This window comes from Stegostoma tigrinum, chromosome 17 (genome assembly GCF_030684315.1).
Source record: "Stegostoma tigrinum isolate sSteTig4 chromosome 17, sSteTig4.hap1, whole genome shotgun sequence".
Classification (NCBI taxonomy): Eukaryota; Metazoa; Chordata; class Chondrichthyes; order Orectolobiformes; family Stegostomatidae; genus Stegostoma; species Stegostoma tigrinum.
Genome location: NC_081370.1, coordinates 23,346,385 through 23,359,272, shown reverse-complemented (window position 1 = coordinate 23,359,272; position 12,888 = coordinate 23,346,385). Strand labels below are relative to the sequence as shown.

Here is a 12,888-nt window from a genome sequence, read left to right as displayed (position 1 = left end):
CTAAAATACAGAGTTCTGGATTCTAAAGCAGACGCTTCAATTAACATTTGCAGCAAAAACAGGTGCAAGGATTGTGATGTGTGATTAACCCAATGCTATCGTTTCCCACAAAGCCAAAATTAAATGTGCTGTAAGTGGCCAAGAGTTCACATTAGCTTACATACCTAAAGCCCTGTGCTGGAAATCATTCCAGATGCTGGGTTAATCCAAGAAAGACACAGGAGTGGCCGAGGCTGGGCTCGAAGATTTACTAATAAAGCACTGTAGGCCTTGATGCTGCAGGAGGACACTGGGAGAGGCTTAATCCTCCTTCAGGAACCCATAAACTCACCAAGCAAACTTTGAGAAGGTGGTTGGACGAGATAGCTAAATAGCAAGTAAAAAGGCGAAGGCACCATGATCCAGTTGGAGCAAAAAGCTGCTCCCTAATTACAGAGAAACAATTGATGGTGGTTTAAACTGAGGGTCACTACTCCTTAGGCAAGGTGAGAAGTTGAGGAGGAGGGTCCTCCAAGGTAACATCAACTAGTGCAGGAATTGAACCTGTGCTGCACTGCGAACAGCTGTCCGGCTAACTGAGCGAATCACCCCACACAGCCAAGTAGCAGGTATATCTTAAGGATTGGGGCAAGTGTCATAAGAAAGTTAATGATCTCATGCAAGTGGTTGGGGCTGGCAAATGCATCTTCAAATATCATATTCCACCACAACTGTGAAGGAGCAAGCAGAGTTAACGTTTCGGGTCCGGTGACCCTTTCAGGAAGGGTCACCAGACCCAAAATATTAACTCTGTCTTCTCCTTCACAGATGCTGCCAGACATGCTGAGCTTTTCCAGCAACTTTGTTTTTGTTCCTGATTTATGGCATCTGCAGTTCATATTCTACCAACTGTGTCAGCAGCTTTACAGAGTATTCAATGCATCACACCTCCATCACTTAGCTCCTAACAATTGATACAAATCCCAAACCATTCTTCACATTCACCGTTTACCTCAACTTCACAAACCTAGCGCTGCTGCAAGCCTCACACCTGCAACACACAGCTTGCACATGTGGCCAACCATTCAATTACCTCAGGAATGCCATTCACAGCAAGCATACTGCATCACACTCACTGGTATATATCCACTGCTCCTGCAGGACAACTGCACAGCTGCATATCCTCACCCAATCTAGGCCATGAAAGTGTTGATTCAGTCGGATTGATGACATTATGGTCTAATACAGGGCTGACTACCATCCTGGCAAAGTCACATGCATATTGTGTTTAGCTCTCTGGAAAAATAAAACAGCAATATTTTTCCCTTTGCATCCAGAGTTTCAATCTCACACAACTGTGAACAGGGAATTGCACAATATTGGAGAAGGCTCTTGCTGTAGCTTAGAATAAGCACAGTATAAAGAAGTTCATGGCTGTAATCACCCTCACTACCATTGACAGTGTCATCTTTGCCCTGCTTTGATGCTACAGATTTGCCTGGAGATGGGCAGCAAGATTGTTAGTGAAATGGAGGCACTGGGCATATTGCTTCTCATAGATACAAGTTACAGAACTCATGATAGAGCAAGTGGTTTAAGCAGAATCTGGGAAATCAGAACCAAGGGCTTCACCATGTCAGCTCATTCCCTTTAACATCACTAATTTGAAATGACAATACAAACAGAACAACAACTATTAGAAATTAATGACTAACATGGGAGAGGTTAATGACCTCTTTAAATTGTGTTGGTGCAGTCTTTCCTTTTGCTACATGCACTTTTAGGTGAGCAATATTAAATGAGGGCATTGGTTTGATTGGCGCAGCAAAAAAATGGCACTGCAAGAATCAAATCAACATTGTAATGATGGAAATCACAATCTGTCTACCTTGTACATTTCCAGCACTCCAGGAACTGTTAATCATGATCTATTTGAAATGGATCCAGTAAGGCCCACATCTGGAGTGTTGGTGCATGGCATTTTGGGATGCAGTAGTATTTGCAACATTCAAATTGTATATGCTATTGCAGCAAATTTTTCTGATCATTACTCCAGCACTGATAGAATAGTACATGCGATTTTTCAGTTCCACAGTTGAAAGCAGCAACATTTGCCAGTTAATGTTAGGTTAGCAGTAACATCAGTGACATGGAAAACATAACATGCGCACCTTTCTAAGAACAAATGATGCCAAACATCAGACTTACTGCAAACAAATTAATTACTTTACTTCATCGATGCCTCACTTTTTTCAAAGTCAATTATCGTCAATACACTATAAACAAGCATTTAAATCTTTCTGACTTTAATGATAACAATCTTCTAATATCTGTAGTGGATGTCATAGGTGTCGACAGCAATGTCATCCTCTGTTGATTAAGAAGCCACTAAAGCCTTCCTCTCAGTCCTCTGCTGCACCTCCCCACATTTGTTTGAGCAACAGCAGATTTGCACTCAAATAATAATGATGTTCAACAATCTCTGTCAAAACCCTCATGATTTGTGAAGCCAAGGTGACAGATGTGCAAATTTTCATTGCTAATTTAGCTTCAAGCTTTGAAATTATCCACAATATAAAGCTCAATTCTTGGAATGTGTTCATTTGTTTACTCGTAGTGTTTATGATTTGCTTGCAATACCTATCCACACAATGGGATCAGTCATTGATGTTCATTTGAGGTTTACAGATTTTTAGGAAGTACTTCTTCACCTGTGAGATACGAGTATCAAAGTCAAGAACACTATTTATTACCCATTCTGGTAGTCCTAAAATGGTTGAGCCATCTTCATTTGGAATCACTGCTTCGCCACTTTAGAGAGCAACTAAGTGACAAATACAATGCGTTGCCCACTATGGTCCCTATTCTCCAAATCTCTCTCCTATCCAGGATGTCGGACACTTTTCACTGGCTTCCTATACTAGAAGATATAGGTACAGCCCTTGAAAAAAATCTTTTCATTTGAAGATCAGTAACATTGAAAAGAGAGAAAAGATTTAAAAGATGCATATAGATATCTGAATGGTAATTCACATAATACTGCATGCAGATGGAAATTAACCAATGCTTAGCTGTAAATTTTGACCTACACTTCATCTTCATATTCCTTTGGTGGGGACACAGCAATAACAAGATCTATCCAATCCTGTAAGAAAAATACAATAGCTTTATATTTCGTAATAAAAAGATTTAAGTTATTGTTTAAAAATATGCTTTTGGTGGCTCTTTAATGAGCAAAAGGAGCCACATAGAGATCGAGAAGAGAGAGATGTTAACTGGCATTACTGATCTCAGTCAAGCAATGAAAATGTTGCAAAAATTAATGCAAATCTCCTAAGAGTTAGAAAGGGGAAAAATCAGCTGGTTGTTACCATGGATTGCTATCCAGTTAATTTCTGGAAGCCCATTAATCATGGAGATCAAGTGATGATATGATCCAGCTTCCCATGTTGATTGGTCAAATACTTTATCACACATCACATAGAAGCACAGAATGAGCACAGAATTCAAGGATTTTCAATGGTACTTTAAAAGTTCTAATTCCCTTCAGACAGATTTATGGCACTCCAGAACTATACTAACCAAAATACTGTTGAAATGGAGAAAAATATGTTCAGCACTAGATTTAGGGTGAAAGGTTACCTTCGTACATTTGATTTTTATATTTGGTGCCTAGCACAAACCTGAGCCATGAAGTACATTCTTTCTGGAAACAACTCGGATATTGCTGCAATCAACCAATGCAGCATATGGCACAAATTAATCTGAGACATTTTTGGCCAATGGATCTTAGCTAATTTTTACATGTCTTTGAGCTAACATACTGATAATTATTGACATAATAATTAATTTTTTCATTCGAAAACTGATTTTGCCTTTTATTTCAAACCTCCAAATTTCAACCAGAAATCAATGGGCATGAGAATTGAGTGGATTTGAAGTATCTGTTTTATCATTAGTGAATAGATTCAATTTCTTTCCTGCTTGTGTTGAAATCCACGTGATTTGGATAAGAGACAACGATGAATAGCTATGGAAGTTATCAGCTGAATTAATATAAGCCAGTGTGTACTCTTTCGATACTTTGTATCATGGAAGTTTCTATGGAATTCCTCAAGATCAAATGCAGCTGGGCTACAGTCTTTCATTGTAAAGTAGAAACATTTCAATAAATAATCAAAGAGGGTAGATGATTTGATGTCAGTAATGACAAAAATGAAAATAAATCAGAAGAAGGAACAAAAAAAATGTAGAGATAGGAGTCATACAGTTTTTTGATGTTTTTAAATGTTGAGACAATAAAGGAGGTATTTTCATGATAAAATCACTATTCATGAATTTTGGTTGTTAAGGGTTTCATTGTGTATTACTCAATAATGGATGTTGACCAGGTCTTACAATACGAATGTTGACTATTTCAGAATCTAAGGTGTCATGAATGGTGTTGAATTTTGTGCAATCATCAGTAAACATTCCCATTTCTGACATTGTATTGTAAGGAAGGCCATTGAGGAAGCATCTGAAGATGGCCAGTTTTGACGTCTAACCCATTTAGTTCAGTAGTACTGCCATACAACTAGCCATTGATTGGAGTAGCAGCTCCTCACCATTCCTTCCATTCTATTTATTGGGGTTATATTTCTCTGGCTGGATGTCCCCATGAGTTTCCAGGCGATTTGGCAACATTCGGGGCAGATTTACTCGCTGCCCTGTAATTGGAACACTGAATCTTCCTATGCTGAAAGCACTATTTAAATAAAAGTTATTTTATCTTGCAGATAAAGCTGTTGTTTACTGTATGTATGTTATCACCTGGACATTTACAGCAACCAATCATTAGAGATTTTGAAAGCTAGGATTCAATAAAACCCATTAGTCAGAGAAACTGTTTTATTCTTTCACCATCTGTAATTTTTTCCACCACATTGTGTTCCACCTCACAAAACAGGCTGAACTCAATTTTCTTGTAGTCATTGGGAAAGTATAATAAAAATACCCTCAGACCAATAATTTTTGCTGTTAGTAATGAGAATAAAAATGATTATAGATATTTCTGACTTGCTGCATGCTGCCTCTCATCTTTCTGCAAATACAACTGATCTTTTAAAAAGACAAGTGAATGATATTTAGTATGTAAATACAAGAATGTGTGTGAGATCCATACATAGGTGGAAATATACAGACTAGGGGAGACATGGTCTCAGGAATGGAATGGGGAAGATGGAAAGAAAGAATAAATGAGGTGGAAACAGTGAAAGACAAAAATCATTAGAATGATACAGCTATGAGAGTGGTGACTGACAAGCATAGAAAAAAAAAGTGGAAAAATGAAACCAACTTAGGAGCTCAAGAAAGAATTAATGTGTGTAAGAAAAAGATTTGGAAGTATACAGTCTATTACGCATTATTATACTTCTGACAATTTTACACATCTTACTCAATACAGGCAATGCTAAAGAAGAATTATTAAGTGTTGTGACAGACCTGCAAACAACATGTTAATCTAGACTTAGTGGTCAGTGGCAAGAGAATACAACCATCATTCATTATCTGTATTGTTGCCCAAAATCCTCTTGTTGGCTTTTGGCTGGTGATATGATCACTAGGAATGTAATGCAGCACAGAATAATCTCCTAGAGATTGGGGTCTGTGTGAATTGGGTAAGCAATTAGTGTTCAACTAATCAGATCAAGGAGTTTTATTGAGTCACTCAAAGTCTAAACCAGGACATCCAAGAATATTAAAATCATTGTTAAGTCACATAAATGACACAAAATGAAGAAGGGAAAGAAAAATAATATTGAAAGTGAGATAGAGAAGACAAAGAAAGAGTTAATGAAATTACTTGTTTTAATGTGTTCCACAATAATCAGAATCTGAAGGAATGGAATTCCACATTTCTACAAGTCAACCTTCGGTAGCATTTACATTTGAGTGGGCTTGTCCTAAACTTCTCTTGTATGTTTAGTGGATATCTACTGGATAATTTGATATATCACATACCTTTTTTGTGCTCCACTGTCATGTCACTTAGTGAGATACCAGTACTAAAAGGGCTGTGCAGCAAAAGCAGGGTCAATCGCTAAAATATTACCTGTGTTAACTGTGGACACTAGGGGTTGCTGTCCAATTTATTTCTTAATAATCGGGAGCACAGATAGTCTAACTGTTACTTCTACCACAAAATCCAGGATAATCATAATTTGCATGCCAATGGCACCATAGCACAGAAATCTTAATAAAACACATATTAATAATAAACAGAAAATATAGCAAAAACCTGAGTATCCTACCCACCCACTTCATCACACCCCATCTTCCCCACCCGAGGGCAGGGTGTGTGAATCCAGCACTGGTTAGTTTCACCACCTCAACACACATATTTTCCTTGATTTCATTTATTATTGTCATGTACCTGGGTACAGCAAAAAGTTTTGTTTTGCATGCACTATAGGCAGATCATACCACACAAAGTGCATACAGTAATAGAACAGAGTGAAGAATACAATGTTACAACTGCAGAGAAGGCGCACAGAGAGCGAGATCAACATTAAATTTAAAATTTGAGAGGTCCATTCCGATGTCTAATAGTAGCGGGGAAGAAGTTGTTCTTGAATCTGTTCACATGTGTATCCAAACTTTTATATCTTCTTCCTGATGGAAGAGGGTGGGAGAGAGTATTACCAGAGTGGGAGGGGCCTTTGGTTATGGAATACTGGAGTGGAAGTAGGTTATTACTCAATCCTGAGGCACTACCTGAGAAGGTATATTTAAGCATGGAGAGAACATGCAGTATTAAATTTTTTAACATGCTTCACTGAAATGTAAAAGTGAAATCAGCTAAACAAGATGTGAAGAAGAGTCACAAAGTTTTGGTAAAGAAATGCATGTTAATGGATGCTGGCAAATATAAGCTAATGCTGGTCAGCAAGCTTGCAGGAGAAGGATGTTAAAAAAAAATTAGGAAATACTGCTTGGGAAACAGAGTGGGCACAGTTCGTGATTAGGAAAGGTATAGGCTTAGAAGCTCAATATATGTTGAGGATGTTTAAGTTGAAAATCACCTGGTTCAGTCTAAAACAATAGCTATGCAGGAGTTTGAGTCATTACTTGAATATGGAGCTTGTGGCAGGTTGCTCATAAAATGGCAATTGTTTTTCCCAATTTTTTGGTGCAGTTCCTCCATAACTCACTAATGAAGAAGCAACGTCATTGTACAGACAGTGAAAAGATCACAAGGGCTGCACAGTGGTTAGCACTGCTACCTCACAGCACCAGGGACCCACATTCAATTCCACCCTTGGGAGACTGTGCAAACTACAGAGACATTCTCCCCATGTCTGCATGGGTTTTCTCTGGATGTCAGGTTTCTTCCCACAGTCCAAAGATGTGCAGGTTAAGTGGATTGGCCTTGATAAATTGCTCACAGTGTCAAGGGATGTGCAGGTTACGTGGATTAGCCATGAGAAATGCAGAGTTACCGGCTAGGGTAGTGGGGTGGGCTGCTCTTCGGTGAGTTGGTGTGGACTGAATGGCCTGCTTCCACACTGCAGGGATTCTATAATTCTAAGATGTGATGGTCAATAGGATATCAATGGTGTAAAATCAACTATATCCGTGGACAATGTGGGTAATTAGAGGTTTCTCTGGAGGATGTAAATAGTGATTGTTTTGCCTGAGGTCGATTAAAATTAGTTCTATTTTGGTCTTCCTTTTAAAAAATGGTACTGGATCACTTAATGGTCACACCCTAAAAAGTCTATTATGAGAGGTATGTATACTTACACCACCACTATTCCAAGACTTTTCCAGTGTTGCCTGAGCTTCACGTAAGGTAGCATCTGTGAGTATCTTTCCATTGACAGCCATTATTTGATCTCCCTTCACTATTCCACCTGATGGAGACAGTTGGAAACATAACAAAGACAAGATTGAAGGGAAAAAAAGCATAATCTATATCAATGCATCACTGAAATTTTGCACCAGGTGAACTACACCTCTGCTTTGAATGTGTTTAGCTAAGGTTGAAATTTAAATTGTACTCATAAGGCATTGGCAGTTTGAGCAAGAAAGGAAACCATATGTCTTTTTTTCTCCCATTGCCCTCTTGTACCATTCAATGAGATCATGGCCTCTCTGAGGTTTAACCTGTTAAAACTACTTTTACCTGATATCACTATATACCACTGGTTAACCAAAAAAACCAACTTCACTTTTAAAGATAATGGGAACTGCAGATGCTGGAGATTCCAAGATAATAAAATGTGAGGCTGGATGAACACAGCAGGCCAAGCAGCATCTCAGGAGCACAAAAGCTGACGTTTCGGGCCTAGACCCTTCATCAGAGCTCTGATAAAGGGTCTAGGCCCGAAACGTCAGCTTTTGTGCTCCTGAGATGCTGCTTGGCCTGCTGTGTTCATCCAGCCTCACATTTTATTAACTTCACTTTTAAACTTGGTTATGGATCTAGGAATGATTGTTTGCTACATAAGAGAATTCCAAGCTTCTACCATCTTTTGCTTGTAACAATTGATTTCTGATGTGTGTGGCTCTAACCTTTAGATTACCAATGTGCCTTCAAGACATGGGTTCCCAAATAGTGGCAATCGTTTATTTCTACTTACTTGAAATTTAAAAGTCAGCAATCAAATGACCCTTTAACTTTCTAAAATTCTCAGGAATACTTGTGTAATCTCTCCTAGTAACTTAACTCTTGAAGACTAGGAATCATTGAGAAAACTACTTAACCTTGTTCCAATAAATTTTTATTCATTTAAGGGATATGGGCGTCGCTGGCGGGTCAGCATTTGTTGGCCATCCCTAACTATCTTGCAGGCAGTCAAGATTCAACCATGCTGCTGAGGGTCTGGAGTCACATGTAGGCCAGACCAGGCAAGGACAGCAGTTTCCTCCCTAAAATGTGATGTGTAGATCTTCTTATAGTACTCAAGAGGGTAAATTTTACAAGAGGACAGATTATCATCCTCCTGTCAGACAGCACCTTAATGATCTGATAGTTGGTTGCTCCACAGCAATACCACATTAGGAGTGCCATAATTAAAGAGAGAGTGAGAGTGAGAGCGAGAGAGAGTGAGAGAGCGTGTGTGTGTGTGTGTGTGTGTGTGTGTGTGTGTGTGTGTGTGTGTGTGTGTGTGCACGCGCGCGCATGTTCGGGAGGGGTGTGGGTAACTTCTGCTTCTCAGGCATTGGAAGTCGTTCTGCAGAAATCCAATGGCTAATCTGATTAGTCAGCAGCTCTGTAGTTTCAGAAATCTTTAATGGCCACTACAAGGAGTCCCCACAAAAAAGCAAAGGTATCTCAAGACAATGGGGAAGTTGGAGGGTTTTGGCACATGTGATTGCAGACTCTTACATAGGAGGATAGAGCTGGGGAGGTGCGGTCAAGAGAGGAAATGGGGGAAGAAGAGATTAAGAGGGGAATATCATCATGGAAAAGTAGGCACAAGAAATATCCCCAGAGGAGGTATCCCCACATCTTTCTACCCAACAACAGCCCACATTGTCAAACTCCTGGGCTGTCTGCTATGTTTCTACCTTCCCTCACAGACAGAGAAATTCCAGCAAAGGAAGAATGAGGCCCTTACGTAGCAGTTAATTACATTGTGTGGAGCTGGGAGGAACACAGCAGGCCAGGCAGCATCAGGGCAGCAGGAAAGTTAACGTTCCAGGTTGGGACCTTTCTTCAAAAATAGGGTCGGCGAAGGGAGTTCTGAAATAAATAGAGAAGAGGGGTGGGGCTGGCGAAGGTCAGTGGGATGGTGATAGGTGAGTGCAGGTAGGCTGTGGTGGGGATTGGTCAGTGAGGCAGGAAGAGCAGATAGGTGGGAGAGAAGATGGACAGGTTGTGTCAGGTCAAGCAGGCGGGGATGAGAGGGAGAGTTAGACATGGGATGAGGCCGGGGGTGAGGAGATTTTAAAACTGGTGAATTCCATGTTTAGGCCCTCGGGCTGTAGGCTACCAAGATGGCTCCTTCAGTTTGCGGGTGGTGACATTGTGACATTGGAGGCGGCCCAGGATGGTGGAGAAAGCTGTGCTGGATGCAGAGGTTGGTGGTGTGATACGTGAGGCAAGAGGGATTCTGTCTTTAATTTGTTGGGGTGAGGGATCTGAGGGCAGAAGGGCAGGAAATGCAAGAGATACAATTGAGGGCTTTTTTGATCACCAGAGAGCGGACGTTGCGGTCCTTGAAGCGGGAGGACATCTGGGATGTCCAGGAGTGGAACCTTCCATATTGGAAGGAGATGTGTTGGAAGTGGAGGAATTGAGAATAGGGGATCACATTATTGCAGGAGGATGGATGAGAGGATTTTCATTTCCCTTGCATTTCCTACACTTTTGCCCTCAAACCCCTTCCCCAAACAAAAATAAAGACAGAACCCCCCTTGTCCTCACATATACCCCACCAACCTCTGCATCCAATGTATCATTCTCCACCACCTGCAATCTGACCCACAACCAAAGATATATTTCCCTCCCCACCCCTATGTGCCTTTCATAGGGACTGCTCACTCTCCACTAGCCTCACTATACCCTCAGCATTTTTCTCTGCAACCGCAGGAAGTGCTACACCTGCCCCGACACCACCCCTCTCACCTCCATTCAAAGCCCAAAGCAGACCTTACATATCAGACATGGGGTCACCTGTACATTCATCAGCTTGGTGTACTGCATCCTCTACATCAGTGAGACCAAGTGGAGACTCAGAGGCCGTTTTGTAGAGCATCTGCGCTCTGCACACGACAAACGACAACATCTTCTGGTCGAGAACCATTTTAAATCCCCTTCCCACTCCCACTCGCTGGGTGACATGTCTGTCCTGGGCCTCCTTCAGTGTTACAACGACACCGCCCGCAAACTGACAGAGCAACACCTCATATTCTGCTTCAGGAGGCCACAGCCTGATGGCCTAAACATTGAATTCACCAGTTCTAAAATCTCCCTACCACTAGCCTCATCCCATGTCCAACCCTCCCTCTCATCTCCGCCTCCTTGACCTGACACAACCTGACACGATCTGTACACCTTCTCTCCCATCTGTCCGCTCCTCCTGCTTCACTGATCAATTCCCACTACTCCCTACCTGCACTCACCTATCACCATCCCACTTAGCTGTCCCAGCCTCATCCCTGCTCCCTATTTATTTCCCAGCTCCCTTCCTGTTCCCCATTTCCGAACAAGGGTCCTGACCTGAAACATCAACTTTCCTGCTCCTCTGATGCTGCCTGGCCTCAGCTCCACACTGTGTTGTCTCTGACTCCAGCATCTGTAGTTCTTGCTATCTCTAAGTAGCAGTTAATTGTTCACTTTTTGGTCTCAATTGCCCCAACGGCAGAGAGGCTATCTGAAACCTTACCCTTCCCTCATAACATGACCACAGGTAAGGGATTTCGGTTTTTAAAATTTTCCTTTGGATTTGGGCATTGGTAGCGAGGCCAGGATTTGTTACCCATTCCTATTGATTTTGAACTGAGTAGCTTGTCAGACAATTACAGAGGGCAGTTAAGAATCAACAACAATGTGATCTGAAGTGGATATATGGCATAGACCAGGAAAACAAGAATTCAAACTGGTCAGGGAGTGGTGGAAGAGCAAAAGCTGGCCAACAGCAGAAAGACATGAGTAAAGGAGTATGTTATCTCACTCTCAATCTTGCAGCCAAAGCTTACAGACAAACATTATACATTTTTAGGACAATTGTTTAGAGGAAGGATCAGCATGTGGTGTGAGACACAGATCAAGGTGCCTGCAACCTGGAGAGGCAATAAAGATAACAAATGTCAGCCTGCCACTGGAGGATGTAGTCACTCCAGTTATGCTGCATAGGACTCAGAAGAGACTTTGATAGAAGAAGGCTGATGGGACTACACAGTTGAATTCTTAGTGTAAAAGGCCCTCTTGTGGTGTGGTGGTAGTGACCCACTCTTGAACCGACAAACCTGGATTCAAGTCCCACCTGCTCCAGAGGTGTGTAATAAGATCTCTGAATAGGTTGATTAGAAAAATAGATAAAACGCTCAGCGCATTGGCTTACCAGAAAGACTACAGTCAATGCCATAGAACATGGAGAAGTCTGGCACCTAATTGATACAGGATTTTGAGCAGAGCCTGGAGCCCATTTATTTTAGATGATATTGGAAACAAACTCGATGTGATGGTTCGTGTCTCAGTTTCTATTGCAGCACCAACAAAGCTAATCAACATCTCATTGTTGAAGTTGAGGTTCAGGCTGCAATATTGCAAGGCCTGCCTGCTGTCCCAGAAACTCATTGCCGTTATTGTAGCTAAGGATACAAGTATTCAAAATGGTCTGCAGTGTGGAAAGCAGCTCAGGAATGTGTCCTCCAAAGCCTCACTAGGATTGCTACTGCTACACCTTGGAATGAGTAGTGGCTTCATGGAGCATGAACCTTTTCAGAATAATAGCATTCATCTTTCCATCACTGTCACTCTATCAAAGCCTTTGTAGATTCTCCTCAGCTAGCTAGCCTAGCCCGCTGCCAATCCTGCCAAGGTGACACACTCTAAAGCTCAGCTTCTCCTTCAACAGCTGCATAAGATTGTCTTGCAAAGTCAGCTGTAGCTTCACCAATGGAATCTTCAGCCTTCTACTAACTATGTTGGAGCCACTAGCATAACTTTACACTAGGACTACAAGGAAGGTTAAGGCACCTTCACTTTGTCAGCATAAATAGGAAGGCATAATATTATTCGAATGGCTGAAAATTGAAGGAAGGGAAGATTCAACAAGACCTGGGTGTCCTCGTGCACTAGTTGCGGACAGTCTGCATACACTCACAGCAGGCAGCGGAGAAGGTAAACTGTATGTTGACTTTCACAGTGAGACAATTTGAGCACAAAAATAAGGATTATCTTCTGCAATTACCCAG

General features: G+C 41.3%; 1 protein-coding gene across 3 annotated transcripts in view; it reads right to left on the bottom strand.

Moving 5' to 3' along the window:
* Positions 1–12,888, bottom strand: part of ush1c (Usher syndrome 1C) — a 211,973-nt gene that overhangs the window by 3,032 nt on the left and 196,053 nt on the right. For 2 of the 3 annotated variants that reach the window (XM_059652022.1, XM_059652023.1), the window contains exons 19-20: positions 7,765–7,874; positions 3,069–3,124 (exon numbers count right to left, since the gene is read on the bottom strand). In XM_059652022.1, coding sequence (XP_059508005.1) covers positions 3,069–3,124; positions 7,765–7,874 — 166 coding nt within the window. Of the gene's footprint in view, positions 1–3,068; positions 3,125–6,449; positions 6,634–7,764; positions 7,875–12,888 lie in introns of those variants that run through there. The other variant, XM_059652024.1, reaches the window with a different exon arrangement.